This window comes from Psammomys obesus, unplaced genomic scaffold (genome assembly GCF_907164565.1).
Source record: "Psammomys obesus unplaced genomic scaffold, mPsaObe1.curated_primary_1811, whole genome shotgun sequence".
Lineage (NCBI taxonomy): Eukaryota > Metazoa > Chordata > Mammalia > Rodentia > Muridae > Psammomys > Psammomys obesus.
The window spans coordinates 15,648,000-15,666,584 of record NW_026596117.1 but is presented as its reverse complement, the minus strand read 5'-3'; the positions used below and the strand labels follow the sequence as shown (position 1 = coordinate 15,666,584).

At 36.5% G+C, this 18,585-nt stretch overlaps 1 protein-coding gene across 2 annotated transcripts in view; it reads right to left on the bottom strand.

The window, feature by feature from the left end:
• Gabra2 (gamma-aminobutyric acid type A receptor subunit alpha2) overlaps positions 1–18,585 on the bottom strand; it is a 146,391-nt gene that overhangs the window by 15,139 nt on the left and 112,667 nt on the right. For both annotated transcript variants that reach the window (XM_055629379.1, XM_055629380.1), the window contains one exon: positions 1,344–1,546. In XM_055629379.1, coding sequence (XP_055485354.1) covers positions 1,344–1,546 — 203 coding nt within the window. The remainder of the gene's footprint in view (positions 1–1,343; positions 1,547–18,585) is intronic.

Genomic DNA, 18,585 nt, shown 5'->3' with positions numbered 1-18,585 from the left:
TGAACATTGAAATGTAATGGAAATGCTCGAATCAACCAGAAGTTAAGCATAGAAAACTGATTAAGTCCTTTTCATTACTACTTCTGTTAGTGGCCAAACACAACTTATAGATGAACTAGCTACTATAATTAGAACTTCGATAGTTTGTGAAAGAGAAAATAGAACATTTGTTTAGAAGATAGAGCTATAACATTCAGTCTCTGTGTCATCAAAGTGTAACATGTAAATATATAAATATTTACATACATTAAAATAACTGAGACAAAAATCAAACCACAACAAGTGTTTCAAATTTATGAAAAAATATATAATATAGTATTCAAAATATTGCAAATAGAAGTTTCTTCTAGTTCTAAAATGAGTTATATCACATTATAATATATACAAAGCCTTTTCCTAAGTCATATATCAGTTTATAAAATTAGGGGAAAAAAAAAACTACCGGCATATCTATACACAAATACCCATTAGCCTCCCAGTACTTGAAATATGAAAAGGTATCTATCAATAATCTTAAAGATTAATATTAAAAGTGTTTTCCCAATTAGACCACATGAGCAATTTAAATTCCTTAAATATTTCAGTATCCACATATTTACTTCATATGATATGAAAATGGAAAATAGTGCCTCCACTTTTACAAAGTAGTAATAGAGGTATGGATGCATGAAGAGTCACCGACACACTGACAGAGCCATAAAGTCTTCAGTTGGTGAAATTAATGCTCGCTTTTTTTTTTCAAAGCTTTATCATAATATATTGCTGGTAGACTAAAGGCATGAATTTCCTGAGCAGACAGACACAGGTTCCAATCAACTTACTCGTCATTTTATGAGCTGGAGCCAATGAACAGCTTTAATAAGCTTGAGATTCTTCAGAATGGATGATTAGGATTAAGAAAAGGCCCTGCTTACTTCAGAGATGGAGAGGCAGTCCCCATTGTCACACACAACACCACGAGATATACACCTGCACAGGTGCTAAGGCGAGGTTTTAAGAAGCGTTGCTATTAAAAAGCACCCTTAGTGGATTTCAGGCAAGAATAAACTTTCAAAAATTGATACTTGTTGTATGTTTTTTTCTGTTTTTTTTTTCTCTCTCTCAAGACAAGGTTTCTCTGTGTAGCCCTAGCTTGCTTTGTAGACAAGGATTCACTTTGTAGACCAAGTGGGCCTCAAACTCAGAGATGTGCCTGCCTCTGCCTCACGGAGTACTGGGATTACAGGTGTGTGCCACTGTGCCCAGCTAATACCTTTCTTCTTAATATCAAATTTTAGGAGGAATTCTGCCAGAAGCTTGTATGTGTGCAAAATCCTCTTAAATAAGATGAAAAGAGAGCTTACCTTGTCATTTACTACGCTCTTCCCATCCCAAGCCCATCCTCTTTTGGTGAAGTAATTGACTGTTGCAAATTCAATTAGGGCAGAGAATACGAATGCATAGCAAACAGCAATAAACCAGTCCATGGCAGTGGCATAAGCCACTTTGGGGAGAGAATTTCGAGCACTGATGCTTAGTGTTGTCATTGTTAGAACAGTTGTCACCCCTGTAAAAGAAGGGACAGGAACCAGAGGCTCAGTCAGTGATCAGAAAAGAGAGTATCCCAAAGTTATTCTTTCCTTTCTCTCTGTCATTGCTATCCACCGAAAGCGCCTACGCTTTTCACTTTATTCTGCATTTATTCCATTTTCTCTTAAATACAGTTGATATTTAAAAAGACTGCTAATACTGAAGCACTATTAGTCATGACAGAACACAGGCCCTTTAGAGTGACCTATTACTCATCAGCATTAATTTAAAAACTCATCTACAATACCTCATAATGATACCGATTTGTTTTGTTTAGATGAATCATGCTAAAGCACCTGACCAAACCACACAGTAATTATAGCAGGGTTATGATTGAGAAGTAATTAAGATGTTCTTTTTCATTTTAAGTATCACTGTGTAAGTGTGGAATTAACTCTGCTTACTTAGCTTTGGGTAACATCACTTAAACTTTGTCTGAAATAAAATATACCCATTAAGAACAAAACTTTATAAAACCAAACTTTAAAAGAATCATAAAGTCCCATTCCAAGATTAAAAAAAGAAAATAGAGAGATCACTGCTGTAGTAATAGAATCAGACTTCAGAGACAAGCTCCTGACAGATAATCTAATCTTCAGTGTTCAGTTCTAAACACATACACATACAAGCAAGACTAAATGGACTCAACAGGCTCTCTCTTTCTCCCCTTCCATCTCTCTGTGCATATGAAACAATGATTAAAAACGAAATCATAAATATGAGAGGAAATGGGGATACAAGAGAATCCTGAGGGGTGAAAAGAAGTGGTGGAAATGATGTAAATAGAGTATCTATGTGTGAGATTTTTAAAATTTTAAATTAAAGGATACTTTATAGATTTTGACATTTCTCTCCAAAACTACTTCCTCTCTTTTATAGCTTTTTTTTTTTTTTTTTCTGGTGGCAGGCAACTCACATGTAAAGGCTATAATCAACTGAAAGTCCAACAGTAGCTTAACTGTATATGGGGGATATTTGAAAGAAAAAGGAAATAAACAATTTGATGATGTCACACAGCAATACTGGAGCGAGCATGGGCAAGACCACAGGTCTAATCTACAGCACAAAAAAAGGAAGTAAGAAGTTGTGTGACACAGCTGTATGTCGACTTGACGCAAGCTAAAGTCATTTGACAGAAGAGACCCTCAATTTAGAAAATGCCTCCAGAGGGCTCAAGGATACCATAACAACACAACCCGAATAATCAACTAACCAGGGCTTATGGGCTCACAGGGTCTAAGCTAGGTCCTCTACATGTATGTTATGGTTTTGTAACTTTGTACTTTTGTGAGACTCATAACAGTGGTAACAGGTGTACCTTTGACTCTTCTGTCTGCTCCTGGGACTCTTTTATTCCTAATGGTTTGCCTTTTCCAACCTTGATATGAGAATTTGTGCCTAGTCTTATTGTAACTTCTTAGGCCATGTTCAGTTGATAACCCTGGTGGGCCTGCTCTTTTCTAAAGGAAAATAGAGTAGGGTTGGATATGGGGTAAAGGAGAGGTGAGAAGTGGGTCTGGGAGGAGATAGAGACGGTTAACTGTAGTCAGGATGCAATATATGAGAGAAAAAGAAATAAATCTAAAAGAAAAAAAAAAAAACAGTCTCCATGAGATCTGTCTGTGGACAAGCCTTTATGGCACTTCCTTAATTAGTGATTGATGGGGAAGGCCCAGCCCACTGTGGGTGTGCCATCCCTGGACTGGTAATCCTGGTTCTATAAGAAAGTGGGCTGAGGAAACCTTGAAGAACAAACCAGGAAGTATCACCTTTCCATGGCCTGTGTGAGCTCCGGGCTCCAGGTTTCTGCCCTGTTGGAGTTCCTGTCCTGACTTCCTTCAATGATGAACAGTGAAGGAAAAGTAAGCCGAATAAACCCTTTCCTTCTCAAGATGTTTTGGTCTTGGTGTTTTCATCACAGCAATAATAACCCTAACTAAGACAAAAGAAATGTGCTTGGATTTTGGTAATTTGAAGATTTGGGCACTATTTTATGTTTCACTTTTCCTTGGGATAAAATACCATTTCTCCCTCATGCACAAGAAAATCAGTAGTAGAAAGCAGCAATTATTCCATTCAGTCATGAGTGAGTGCATAAAATGTGGTAGTGACGGTGGAAAATAAACTAATCTTGCTGGCTGTTGTTATTATTAAAAATGCTTTCAGAAAGCCAGCAAGATGGCTCAGAGGACAAAGGTACTTGCCATCAAGTCTGATGCTGATGATAATCTGTGTGCAATTTCTGGGATTCATTGTTGAAGAAGAGAATGAATTCCCACAAGCTGTCTTCAACCTATGCTATTGTGCATATGCACTCACAAATGCACACACACACACACACACACACACACACACACACACACACACACAAATAGATAGTAAATAAGTGTAATTAAAAATATTTTTAAAAGTGGGTTCCATAGTAATGGGAACAGGGACTGGCTCTGGCATGAACTGATTGCCCTGCTCTTTGATCACCTCCCCCTAAGGTGGGAGAAGCCTTACCAGGCCACAGAGGAAGACAATGCAGCCATTCCTGATGAGACCTAATAGACTAGGGTCAGAAGGAAGGAGAGAAAGACCTCCTCTAACAGCAGACTTGGGGAGGGGCATGCGTGGAGAAGGAAGAGGGAGAGTGGGATGGGAAGGGGAGGAGAGAGGGGACGAAGAGGGGGTTTACAAAGTGAATGTTAATTTCTTTAATTAAAAAATAGAGTGAAAAAAACATTTTAAAAATAGACTTTTACAATACAAACATATGATTTCAAAGCAATACATCTAAAGATGTTAGGTGGACTGATATTTTCTTTCAGCATTGCTCAAATGGACAAATGGATACATGCAAATGCAGAACTATATCTATGCATAAGCCTACAAAACAAAAAACAAAAATGAAATGACATTTTCCTTACAGTACTGTTCAACACATTAATTTTCTTTTGTTTTAAACTACAGTTTGGGTATTATTTCAGTGTACTTCAAATTTTAGATGCTGGAATCTACAATATGGTTGAAGTGATGGAATTCAATATGGTTGAAGTGATTGAATTTCTTAGAGAAAGGGACAGTTTGACAAGGACTGGGCTACATGGACAGAACTCACAGAATGCATTAAGATAATGCATGGGAGAGTCGGATTGAGGCCAAGCCAGTAAGAGAAAGAGAGGGTAAGACTGCAAAGACAGGCTGAATAAGAAAAAAGAGGAGAGAGGACAGGGAGTGCATGTCCCAGGGCGAGAGAGAGGGTTCCAACCATGTCCTTGAATAGCCCTGGCTTTCTGTCTCATCATCGATTTTTTTTTTTCTTCCAGGAAGCACTCTTAACCATTCTGATGTCATATGCCATTAGGCCTTCACTAGAAACTAAGCAAATGGACCCACCTCATCTTAGACATTCAGATTTCAAAAGTGAATGCTCTATTTATAGTTCATGGATGACCGTTTTGTTAAAAGAAACATAACAAAACGATACTTTTTAACATTGATTTTTAACTGTTTTCTTAGTGGTTATCTTGGGCACTAAAATTTGTATTAATATAATTTACATTAAAGCCAACTAAATATCAACAGCATATGTATTTTGGCTTACTGTAATTTTATCACCAATTATACCATTATCTTTCTATGCTTGTTTATATACATATATAATTCTCACATTGTATTTCACTTCAAAATCTAGACAAACAAGATGCTAAAGGAAAAATACATATTTACTAGTTTTTACATCATTCACAGAGCAATGTTGACTGTTGATTTTTTATTATTTCTTCTGTTGATTTTAGTTATTATCTATCCTGTTTTCATTCAGTTTGATGATACTCTGCTCAAGGTCTGCTAATGACAATATTTACTCTACTTTTTTTATATTTGAGGTGAAGTAGATGCTGAGAATAAAATCTGGCACAACATAGATATATTTATTTCATATATTTACATTATTTTATTTTGTCACTATTCTGATTAGAAGAATATTTCATTTTTGCTTACATTAATAAATTTAGTTTTGATTGGAGTTATTGGGTGACAGTTTGTTTCAGCACACTGAATATGAGATCTCAGTGTCTTTGGGTCTCCATCATTATTTAGAATTGTTAAAGGATGATCCTGTTGAGTGCCTCTTTCGTGTCAAACATCAGCTTTGCTTTTTTGTTTTGTTGGGTATTGTCTTAACATCATCTATGTATTTGTATTCACATCTTAGTTTGGGACCAGTGAACTCTGTTTGTTAGATTGATATACATCTATCTTTTGAATTCACAGAGCTTTCCTTAAATGCCTAAAAATGAAAAGAATTTAATCTTCTACAAGCAGCTCCATGTATATAGTTCAATACACATGAACCCTGTTTTATCAACATTCAAAGAAGAATCCTATAGATTCTTAAGGACAAGCAGAAGTGAGAACATCGGATTTTGTTTAGGTGTCTCCTAAACACACATACAACTTTGGCAGTATGTGACCTTAAAGACTCCAAGAAATATGCCAGTGCATTCCACAACTCTTGTACAACCCCTTCTCCAGCTTTCCCTCACAGTTTTTGTGATTAGTTCATAGTTCACTCCGAATAGTTTTTTGTAGCCTTGAGAAAGTCTAAACCCTAAAGCCTCTGCCTGGAAATGATTTCACTGAATATCCTCACCCACTTTGTTTGGGAAAACAAATACACATTTTTGGTGGGGTCTTCCAGGGACTCACCATAAAGTTCACACAAAGCTAATTTTCTTTTGAGCGTAAATAGGTGTGTGTGTTCATGTATGTGTTGTATGCATGTATACACTGCATGTGCAAATACTCTTGTATTCACTGTGGAGGCTGGAAGATTCCTTAGATATCTTCCGCTATCTTTCCCCACCTTACCTCTATGAGCCTGGGTGTCACATTGAATCTGGAATTCACCAATTGACAAAGCTGGCTAAACAGTGAACCTCTGAAAATCTTTCTGTCTTTACCTCCTACCATTGGGGTTTCAGACACCCTATCTGTACGTGGGATTGGAAATCAAGTTATCTTACAGCAAGCAAGGATTTTATTCACATAGCCATCTCTCTTTCCTACTCACTATCTCTGAATAATCTGTTTTACTTTCTCTATTTTCAGGATGGCAGGCTATTATTTTTATGGTTTACATTTAGCTAGGAAGTCTGCAATGAGACTACACACCTCAAAGCTTATTATTATCAACAAAACTCAACTACCTCTTCCTTAAATAAGTGTACCCTGGATTGCTGCAGTTAGGTAATTTGCAAAGCTCTGTAAATGTTAATTTTCATAAATTTTGCTAGTTTTAAAAAAAATGGCTTTTATGAATAGCTACAATCTCAAATTCCTGTTTATTTTTTTCAGATGTCACAGGGAATTTACCCTGTGACATCTGCAATTCTTCTAGAAAAACAAAACCATGTGGATCATTGGTTAACAGAGGATAGGCCCTTGGATGGCCTTCCTTGCAGACTTCATGGGCTAGTATCTACTGTTTGTCACTAACGGAATAATCTGATCAAGTCATACAAAAGGTTTCATTTTTCCTCAGGTAGAAATCAAATATAATTTGTAATTATTTAGGTATAATATGGTGAAGATAAGTATGAACTTAACACAAAGTCTGATTCACTAAATGTGTTTTTTTTAATTATCTTTATTTTTATAATGTAGTAATATTCTCAGAAATCTGTGTTACCAATATGACAAAAGGATATGTACTATAGAATTCAGGAAGACAATCGTGTGGATACATTTCTGAAAGAAAATAACACAAATTGACATTTAATTGCCAGAGACATTGAAATATTATTGACTACTTATAGTATGAGCAACAGGAAATCATAACAATGAGAAAATAAAGCTATAAGCTGATTGTAATTATGTCCATGAGATATTATGGTTAAGGAAATTATGCTAATTAAATGTAATGAAAACATACTCAGTTGTGTCTCTATGTCAATATAGATACATATCAATAAACTCAGTAAAATAAAACACACAGGACACAACAGCAATTATTTTAGAGAGAATGTAATATCCTAATCGGAAGTAGAAATGAAATGTAACTAATTTTACTATTTTGCTGCTTTTCTACATTATTATATAGATTTACATATTTCCCTGTATTATTTATTTATTAATTATTATTATCATTTTTAACAGTTTATTCATTATGTATTCCAGTTGTAGCCCCTCCCTAATCTCCTTCTGGTTCCACCCTCATTTCTCTTTCCCCTCATCACTCTCCCCCAGTCCACTGACAAGGGAAGTCTTCCTCCCCTACTACCTGACCTTAGCTTATCATGTCTCATCACGACTGCCTGGACCCTTTTCCTTTGTAGGCTGGCTAGGTCGTCCTGCCAGGAAAAAGTGATCAAAGAACAGACAACCAAGTTCATGTCAGAGACACTCCTGATCCCCTTACTAGGGAAGCAACATGGAGACTGAGCTGCCCATGGACTACATCTGAGCAGGGGTCTAGTTCCTCTCCATACATGGTACTTGGTTGATGCAACAGTCTCTGAAGTCCCCTCTGGGTCACACTTTTTTGGCTCTGTTTATCGCCTTGTCGAGCTCCTGTCCCCTCTCTTGTCTTTCTATCTCCTGCTTCTTCCAGAAGACTCTGTCCAAAGTTTGACTGTGAATCTCTGCATCTGCTTCAATACCCTTTTGGGTGGAGCCTTTTAGAGGATGCCTGTGGTAGGTCCCTAACCTGTTCTCTCTCTTCTACTGCTTCTGGTATCTATCCTGTTTACCCTTCTGAATGAGAAATGCAAATCAAAAGAACTCTGAGATTCCATCTCTTAGGCACTCATCAGAATGCCTAAGAGAAAAATTCAAGTGACAACACATGAAGGAGAGGATGTAAAGAAAGAGAAACTTTCCTCCATTGTTGGTAGGATGTAAACTTGTATAACCAGTTGGAAATCAATCTGTCACTTTCTCAGAAAATTGACAATAGCAGTACCTCAAGAGCCAGTTATACCACTCCTGGGTATATATCTGAAAATTTCTCAACCATATAACAAGGGTATTTGATCAACTATGTTCATAGCAGCTTTATTCATAATAGCCAGAATCTGGAAACAACCTAGATATCCCTCAGTGGAGGAATGAAAACAGAAATTGAAGTACATTTACACAATGGAATACCGCTCTCATCAATTAAAAACAAAGAAATCATGAAATTTGAAAGCCAGTAGATGGAATTAGAAAAAATCATCCTTAGTCAGACCTAAAGAAGCTAAACAACAAGGAGGACCTTAAAGAAGATGCTCAATTCTTTCTAATATTAAAAAACAACTAGATCTTATTATTTTTATAATAAAACATCAGCTGGAAAATTATTTGATAATTTGAATTTTTACATATTTTTCTTTAGTTGATTTAATTTTATTTTATTCTTATATGAAGAATTTTAAATAAAAAATAACTTCATTTACCTCATCTTATCTCTCCTTCTATTTTTTCACATCCCCTGCCTCTTAATATTCTCATCTTAAATTGATGCTTTCCTCGATTGCTGTACACACACACACACACACACACACACACACACACATATATACATTTATGTACGTATATATGTATATATACATACGTATATACATATATATATATACACACTCACATAAGTATTCACATAAATATTCACACACACACACACACACACACACACACACACATCCAGTAGCGTATGGCTTCTTTGTGTATAATGTAAGGGTTGATCACTCTGGATTAGTTGAACAACAAGGGGCTCAATCTTGAAAGAGACTTACTTTCCCTCTCTCAAGATTTTTTTTCTGTAGTATTTTTTTGTGTATGGGTGGGGCCACTTAAAAGTCTTTTCCACTTCAGCATACCTATTGATATCACTATCCATGTCCTATTTAGGCAGCCATATCGTTGAAGAATCTTGGGTACAACTTCCTTGTCATTTCTAAAAGAAACAATTTCACAGTACATTTCCTGGTTCTCTGGTTCTTGTAATCTTTCTGCCCCCTCTTCAGAGATTCCCTAATTAGGTGTAGAGGTTGTGTTAAGGCTGGTGTCCCAAGATCTGCATATCTGCTTTATGATCTGTTGTGGTTTTCAGTAAGGGTCTCCATTTACTACAAAGAGAAGCTTCCTTGATATGGAGTGAAAGAAATGCTTATCTGTGGGTATAAGCATACATTCTGGAATGAAGCCAAAAATTGTGTTGGTCTAGAAACATGGTGGTAAAAGTTTCTCCTCTAAGGTCTCTGACCTCAGTAGCCCTGGGTTGTTGTCTAGGTTCCTTATTTCACTCATGATTTTCCATCCTGTTGAACAGGCCTAAGTCTAAATGACAGCAGTCAGTTACTATCAAGATATGATTGGTTCTATTTTACCCTGAGGAACAGCTTACCAAGCTGGTCAATGTTAGAGTTCCTTGCTGTCTTAGCAAAGTAGGACTGTTGATGGCTTCCTTCACTTGGAAGCTTATGAAGTACTTTCTGGTACTATGGAAGCCAGACTGCAAGGAGCCTCTCAGGTAACATATAGCTCAAATCTTCTGAGGTTAGTGTTTGAAGTATGTGATTTCCTCAGAACAGGGACTTACCATCAACCTATTAGGGAACTAAGGGAAGCTGAGGCAGTGTATATTGTTCTGGAAGGCACATGGGCTAATCTGACCTGTAATTTAAAGAGAAGTTTTTCAGAGGCAGTCCCTCTTCCCATTACTATGTAACCCACTTGGACACTGAACTGCCATGGGCTACATCTGTGCAGGGGTTCTAGGTTATCTCCATGAATAGTCCTTGGTTGGAGTATGAGTCTCTGGGAAGTTCCCTGTGTTCAAATTTTCTTGTTCTGTTGCTCTCCTTGTGGAGTTCCCGTCCCCTCCAGCTCTTACTATTTCCCACTTCTTTCTGATTGGCCTGATCTTGATCACCTCCCCTTGAGGGGGGAGCAGCCTTACCAGGCCACAGTAGAGGACAATACAGCCACTTTTGATGAAAACTGATAGACTAAGACCAGAAAGGAGAGGAGAACCTCCCCTATCAGCGGACTTGGGGAGTGGCATGCATGCAGAAAGGGGAGGGAGGGTGTGATCGGGAGGGGAGGAGGGAGGGACTTATGGGGGGATACAAAATGAATAAAGTGTAATTAATAAAAAATTTAAAAAAAGAAAAAAAAAAGAGAAGTTTTTCATGACTGATGCAGGAGTTTTGGTAGGTAGTCCCGGGCTTTTGTGTCACCCATGTGGCTTCCCTTCGTTTAAGAACAAAAATACACACACAAAGTAATGTCCCCAGTAAACCATCCATCCTCATTTTCCTCCTTTCCTTTTTGTACTTTTAAAAAATAAAAAGGGACTAGAGGGATAACTTAGTGGGTAAGAGTACTTGTTCATACAGAGGATCTGGGTTCAGCTCCCAGCACCGACATGGCAGCTCATTGCTATTTATAACTTCAATTACAAAGTATTCAACACCCTCTTCTGGACTTGCATGTGGTGTACATACATACATAAAGAATAAATAAATAAATAAATATTACTAATTAAAATAAATAAAAAATAAAATAAAATATAAAAATCTATAAGGGCAGATTCTAAGAGGATAACATTAGTAACCTGTTGCAATTGATAGCTAAGAAAATTTATAAATTTTATAATTAATTTCTTGCAGCGATGTACTTTGCGTCTTGTTTGTTTGCTTTGGAGGGAGTAGTTTTTTGATTAGAATAAATGAATTAATTTCAAAATGGGCATATAATAGCATCTTTTATTTCCGATTAATTATGACTCCTCACAAATAGTAGATGTTAATATTCACTAATGTTAAACTCTTTACCTACTGAAAAAAATCACGTAAATTAATAGAGAAATGAAGGAGTGACCTAGAAAGGGAAGTAGGGTAAAGGCAACAAAAATGAGAGGAAACAGAAAATTGAGCAAAACTTTTATTGGGAAGTAAGGAAAAAATCAAAAAGAGAAGAAGAAGGAAGAAGAGGTACAAATAACTTGACAGATGTTAAATAAAGTCTCAAGGAAAAGATTTATATTTTATAGTACATTAATACGTACATATGTATATGTATATATACATGTACATATACATATATAAACATATATGCCACATGGGTTGTCAATGTTTCACAAAAGAGCCATGGACTTACAAACCCCTAGTACCAGTTATGAGAAACCATCACACAAATTATAAGTCAGAGTACTCCACTTAACTCACAAAATACTCTTGTTTACCTTGGTTTCTTGTCGCAGATTGAAAGTAAGACTATTGCTGAAGATACCAGATACTTCAAACACAGAATTCACAATACTTGACCTAGACCTAACCCGAGACCCCCTTTCTTGCAGTCTATCTTCCATAGCTCCAGAAAGCACTCTATGAGCTGTCATGGCCTCCCAAGGTCAACCCTGAATTCATATGCACATATAATCCATCAACAATTTTATAGTGTTATGACAACAAGGTATTATAACAATTACCAGCACGGTAAGCTATCCCTAAAGGTGCATAGGGGTATGCATATCTTGATGGTAACTGACAGCTGCCATTTACACTTAAGGCCTGCCCAACAGGAAGAAAGTTGTGACTAGTCCTAAGAATTTAGCCAATTATTAGAAACTAGTGCAGTGATAGATTTTAGAGGCATATATACTATCATCACTTTTAGACAAGCACAGTTCCTAATTGCTTTCCAGAGCTTATGTTCATACGCACAGAGAAGTGTTCTTTCACCTCGTATCAAGGAAGCTTCTCTTTGTAGCAAATGGAGACTATTATAGAAAACGGCAACCAGTCATAATTCAGAGATCAATTGATCCTGAGAAACCCAGGCTCAGGGAAAACATCTACAAGACAACTCCCACACATAAAGCTTAGGGAACATTACAGAAGAGTAGGTATAAAGAATGTGAGAGTCGGAGAACCAGAAAATCAGCAGAGAGATTGTTTCTCCTTGAAATGACGATGAAGCTCTACCTATAATACCTCAACAGTACAGCCACCTAAGCAAGACCTAGATAATGATAGTATCATTGTTTTGACATTAAAGTGAAAGGGAGAATGCCCTAGAGACCTAGCCACAGACAAAGAACTGCACGCCACTAAAGACTGCTAAGAGAAGGAAATTAGACCGGCCCGAGGATTATCTCTAGTTGGTCAACCTTGAAGTCATATGCACATAAGTCAAACAGTTTGGATTCAGAAGCTTGTGGTTTCTTGGTTACACACACACACATGCACACACACAGAGACAGAGAGAGAGAGAGAAGTGCATGTGCACATAGGTATATGTATGTGTGTGTGTGTATATATATATATATATCAACAATTAAAGGAAAAAAGTTCATCAAATTGTGAGGAAGTTGGGTTGTGTATGAGAGGGATTAAAGGGAGGAGACATAGGAGGGGTTGGAGGGAGGAAAAGGAAGGAAAAATGATGTAACTGTATTTGCATTAATTTTTAAAAATTCAAGTTCAAAGATTGAGGACCATAAGCTCAGTTTTTGGTTTTTTTTTTTAAGCTTGTGTTCCTAGATCAAACACTAGTGTCAGGTCCATTTACTGAAGTGAATACACTGTAGCAGCCATTTCAATATGAATCTTCCATGCAGACATTAGCTTTTTACCATATTCAAATCTTTTCCTTATGTACCCGTTATTTGCTTTCAAAAAGGGTTTTGAATTTGACAAGGGCATTGCTAACTTCATGTGCAAAGTGCCTTCCTCCTGTCATCTCCCCCTTTTCCCCTTTTACTACAAGGATGAGATTTTCATATGCCAGCTTTTCTGTCTAATGGTTCAACCCAGATGGTTCTCATTACAATGTAAACAGAAAGAGCTGAACATTAAGAAGTGATTCACTTATCTGGAAAGCTCAAAAACTTTGCAGTGTCTTCTAGCAACGGCATCTTGCTAGCTCATCATGCACTGTGTAAATGAGTGTTCCCATGACTTTATATCAGTGCTCCTCCTTCTCACCTTGGTGTCACCTCACAATGCACATCTTCTCTGGGAAAACAAGATCTTTCTCAGTAGCATGTAAAGGCAAGTACCCTAAAGTACTTCATCAGTTAAAATCTCTGCATATGTGTGAACATGTGGATGATGATTACAAAGACCACATCTCACCCTAACTCCTCTATCTCCTGATTTCATTTTATATTACAGTGTAAATGGTCACAAAACTTCCTATGTTTAATTCATATTCTACTCCCTGTATTTGAGTAAATGGTCTCTGTGTGAAGCAAACCTAAAGCACTGGGGTAAAAAATATGTTGACTGAGGAAAGCCGAATCAGAGAGAGTAGTTTCAACACCACACAAGGACTAATCACCACTGCCAGATGTCTGAGTTGTGACCTGTGATCTTGGGGGGTTTTTCTTCAGTGCTTCTTTTGTTTTATATCAGTTTTGTTATTTTTTTAAGTCAGGATTTAAAATAGTGTTGCTATTGAGATGAAATAAATTAACAGAGTACAAAGTTGGGTCTTCTGTTTTAAAAAGGTGCATGTGTGCATATGAAGAAACACTAACAGCCTGTAAGTGAATTTAAGAAAGTAAATAATAAACAATATAAAATTCTTGTGTGTGAGAGAGAGATAGAGAGGGAGAGATAGGCAGTGAGAGAGGAAGCGGGAGGGGCAAAAGGGGTAGACAGAGAGAGACAAAGACACAGAAAGAAGAGGGAGGAGGTTTGGTGTGTACAGTATGTTAGGGAGAGAAATTCTCAATAATCTGAAGCAAAAACTGCAAGAGAAAAAAATGTAAAATTGTTTGATACCACCTGCTGGCTACTGCTAGAAATGGCAGAAACAAGAGTCTGATAAAATGCATCATTTCTGTCTTTTGTTTTTTTTAAACCACAGTGAACAAAACAATACTCGCCCCTTTCCCAAACATAATAATGTCTATGTTATATTACTACCACATTGAGAAAGGTTACAATTGTAACTTATGTCTCCCCTACACCTATCAAATCAAAGGGTGGGTCTTTTATATCTTAGGTATAATTTAAACATTTATCCTTGTTGTAAAACCTAGTTATTTCATGCTCTTTTAAATCAAAATTTGATTTAAAAGAGACACAATTATGATCTAGAAGGTCTATTTACAGTTTGTGTAGCCACAACATGGCTTCAGGGATGACATGTTATTCTTCTGTCTTATATGAGTAGGTCATGAATTCATAATAGGCAAAACTCATTTCCATATTAAAACACTTTGCTTCTTAAAGGTCTCTTTTTAAAGTGTCCACATTCAAAATGATAGCAATTTCAGATTTTACAATCCAGTGAAGAGGCATAAATATTTTGTCAATCTGGATAAACGTACATATTTTTGTTGACCTGAAGTTTTTCCTCTGGCACACATTCCCACTTTCATATTTTGGCAACTCATATTCCTTCATGGAGTGAATTATTATTAACAATTGCTGAATTCTACTTGTGTAGGCACTTGTCAACAAAGAGCAAAGGCTCTCACTCTCTATAGTAGTCATGCTGTGAACGCTTTCCTTGCATTCTTTTCCTTGAGATAATCTTTGACCTGTCCTGTGCACTCCTTTGTCATCATCTCCTGTCCTGCTCAGTGTGCATACTCATCTGCACAAGCCTATACCCAAGTAAACCGTATGGATTACAGCCTGTCTTTGTTCCTTAAAAACAAACAAACAAACAAAAAACAGAAAAAGTTGCGTGGTGGAAGGTAGAAACGTATTGCACAGTTATTGAATCTATAAATATTTATTTAAACTGCTCAACAGTGACCTCTAATGGAAAACGATGTATTTACTAGCATAATATCAAGAAATTGATCCTTTCTTTCATAAAGGAATCCCCACTTTTTTTGGAGGGACTATTCAGCAAAATCAGAATTATCCAAGAGACATTAAAAAGTAAGAGCACAAATATGTCCTATACTACAATTGGGCAAGCTGCTTGCTAACACATAATAGGTCAGTCTGGGTAAACCAGCAGGATTGGTAAGGCTACTGTAGAGAAATAGTTTGTAAGGAGTAAAATGATATTAAAAAATAAACTGGATTAGTAAATAACATGTGCAATTCAGAAGGACACAGAAACTAATCCTCTGGGAAGAATAGCATGAAAGATAAGATGAAAGAAAAGAGAAAGCTGGGATTTCAAGCAAGACTCCAACACCAATAATTATAGATTACTTCAGATGCTGTCTCTCTAACTGTGATGATGATTTTGGCTTTTGTGGTGACCGTCATTTCTCTTCTTTAACCCTACCAAAGATTTTATGAATGCAGTTTGTTGAAGTTTGAAGACAGCTTTTTTTTTTTTTTTTTTTTTTGATAGATGTCTTTCTATGTAGTCTTGGCTGTCAAGAACGTATGTTATAGACTAAGCTGGATAAATTTTCTGAGTCTCCAAGATCGCCAACATGCTGGGGCTGCAGTCTCAAATGTGTAACACCACACTCAACTGTCTGAGTGTTCTACGTACATTTGTACTTATTTCTGCTCTCCGGGCTTTCTGCTCCGGTTTCGGTGGTTTGGCCTGTAATTAATATTCCTACGTTTTCAGCCATTATTATCTCAAGTATTTATTTTATATTATCCTGACTTCCTTCTTTTTCCTATGTTCCAACTATGAATATTTAATATATGTTGACATTGTAGCAATTCTCTGATTAGTTTTATTTTTCTGTTTGAATTACACTTTGGTAAATTTACAATGATACATACCTAGAATCTCACCAGTTTTTTTTTTCAGACAGTTTACTGCTTAACCTGTTCCTTAAATTCTGTTTCCATACTGTTTTACTTTCAATAGTTCCTATTGTTATATTTGTTTTCCTCTTTGTTCATAGGAATTCATGCGTGTATGCAATGAAATCTATGTTTAGTTTTGGTTATTACCTAGTTACATCCCTCTGCCTGTATAACTCAGCTTTTTCATATCCTTTATGTCTACCAGCAGATGTGTTAAATATTAATGGCTGTAGCAAACATAGTTTACACTTCTCAACCATCAATTCCAATGACTAAATCATGTTTTTAGTGTTGGCTTTGTCTCTTTTGTTTCTGTTTTAATTTTACCTTTGGTAATATCATGTAATTTTATTGTTATTACTGTTACTGAAAACTGTAATGAGTTAGAGAACAGGAACTGAGGTTGATTTGTATAGTGCATGATTCATGATAATTGTTCTAGTTTAGTTTAATATTTGCTGTGTTGTGTTAATGATGCCTTTTGTAGTTATGAATGCCACCTGAAATGAACTACAAGATATTCTATTTATCTCTTATAGACTTTCAGTTCCTTGATTATTCCTTCTCAGAGAGGGTCTGCGACTTTCAATTCTTTCAGGCGTAAGCCACAGATATATTCTTAGGGTACAGTGATGGTATGATGAGAACGTACAGGGGAAGAGGGGCTCTAGAATTTGACCTGTTGATTCCATTTCAGTTCTAGTGGACCTGTGTCCAAAACTACAATACTCACAAATGTTTCTCCATTGTCCTAGCTGTTCCACTAGCTACAACATTCATAATATATTTCCATGAAGCTTCAATAGGCAGACAATGAATCATCAGAATTAACAACACTTTTGGGTTAAGTCAGAAAAGCTAAATGGACTGGATAATTATATCTCCATTTCTATCTCCAGGGAGAAGTCCCAGCCAACCAAGCACATTCTCCAGAAGGTTTTGTTGTGAATGAGGGTCTGGGCAAAGCTCAGAATTACCAGTTGCACTGAACCTGGCTATATTTCTCAGAGCTTTCTTGAATTTTTAGTAAAGGGTCTTAGTTACAGTCCATGAACATGTGATGTTCGAGTAAGACTAAAGCTTGATAAGCCTCTCATCCTCACACTAATGCAGATTCAGTCCCAAGCAATTCATCAAAATTACTGTGACAATGTTCCAACCAGCATATGGCTCCCACAGCTTCTCTTCCAGGTAAGAGCTCTTGGCTGTGTCACTCTGAGTTTGCCAGCCTTGTCAGAATTTGGGATGACAACGTTCCTGTCATCATGATTCACTTGTGAATGCAATGAGACACCTTAGTTTTCATTTTGTTCAGCTTTAGTTTGTTGTAAGAATAGGAAAGACAGACTGCAAACTCTGCACATGTCAGCGTTGGAATATGAAGTTCAGCCTCTTAACTTTAACATGTGATTTTAAAAATAAGATCCCTACTATTAGTCAGATGCCTATCACTTAATTCTGGGAGATTTAATTTTGTTCTGGGTATTTGTGTCTGATTTGTAATCCGAGAATCTGCATGAAAGCTTACTAAAGTAATGAACAGGTATGCATAGGCAACCTTTGAGAATTAAAGAATAAGCTACTGTAAGTTGGTAAGGTAAGAAAAATTCACAAATATCTGATCGTGGCCAGAAAATTTAAGTAGGATAGTCAGATGTTGTAATATGCCCCTGTGTACTGATATCTTAATTATTAAGAAGCAGCCTGTGCAAGCATGTAAAACTGAATTTCAATGATTTATAATATGCTAGAGAGACAGAGGGACAGAGATCAGAGTTTTCAGATAGTTTGCTAACCACAGGCAGATGGAGGCACATGCAAAAATTAGAGATTCTTAGTCAGATTGATTCAGAAGGAAGTACTTTCGCATTTGTTTTCATCCCATAATGCAACATCAACACACCCCCTTAGGTTATCTTTACTGCATTAATTGATGTGGTTAGTATAATGTATAGAAAAAAAAAAAAAAACGGAAACAAAGTGAGGTTAAGAATCTTACTGAAAATCACAGTATTATCAAGTAGTAAATATAAGACAAAATTAAGACATTCTGACTTGAAACTCCACATTCTTTGCCAAAATTTAAAAAGACATTTTTTTTCAAAATCAGTTAATGATTAATATCATTTGTCTACCATTGCATTTTATAGGTGAAGCCTCTAAGGTTTCTCTTAATAACAGAATTAATAGAAAAGTTTTAATTGCTTGGGGAATGACTATGCCTAGAAGAAAATGGTTACTAAAGCTGAATGGGGTTTCAAATTTTCTACCTGTTTTAGTCGAGTGACAACGAGACTTAATT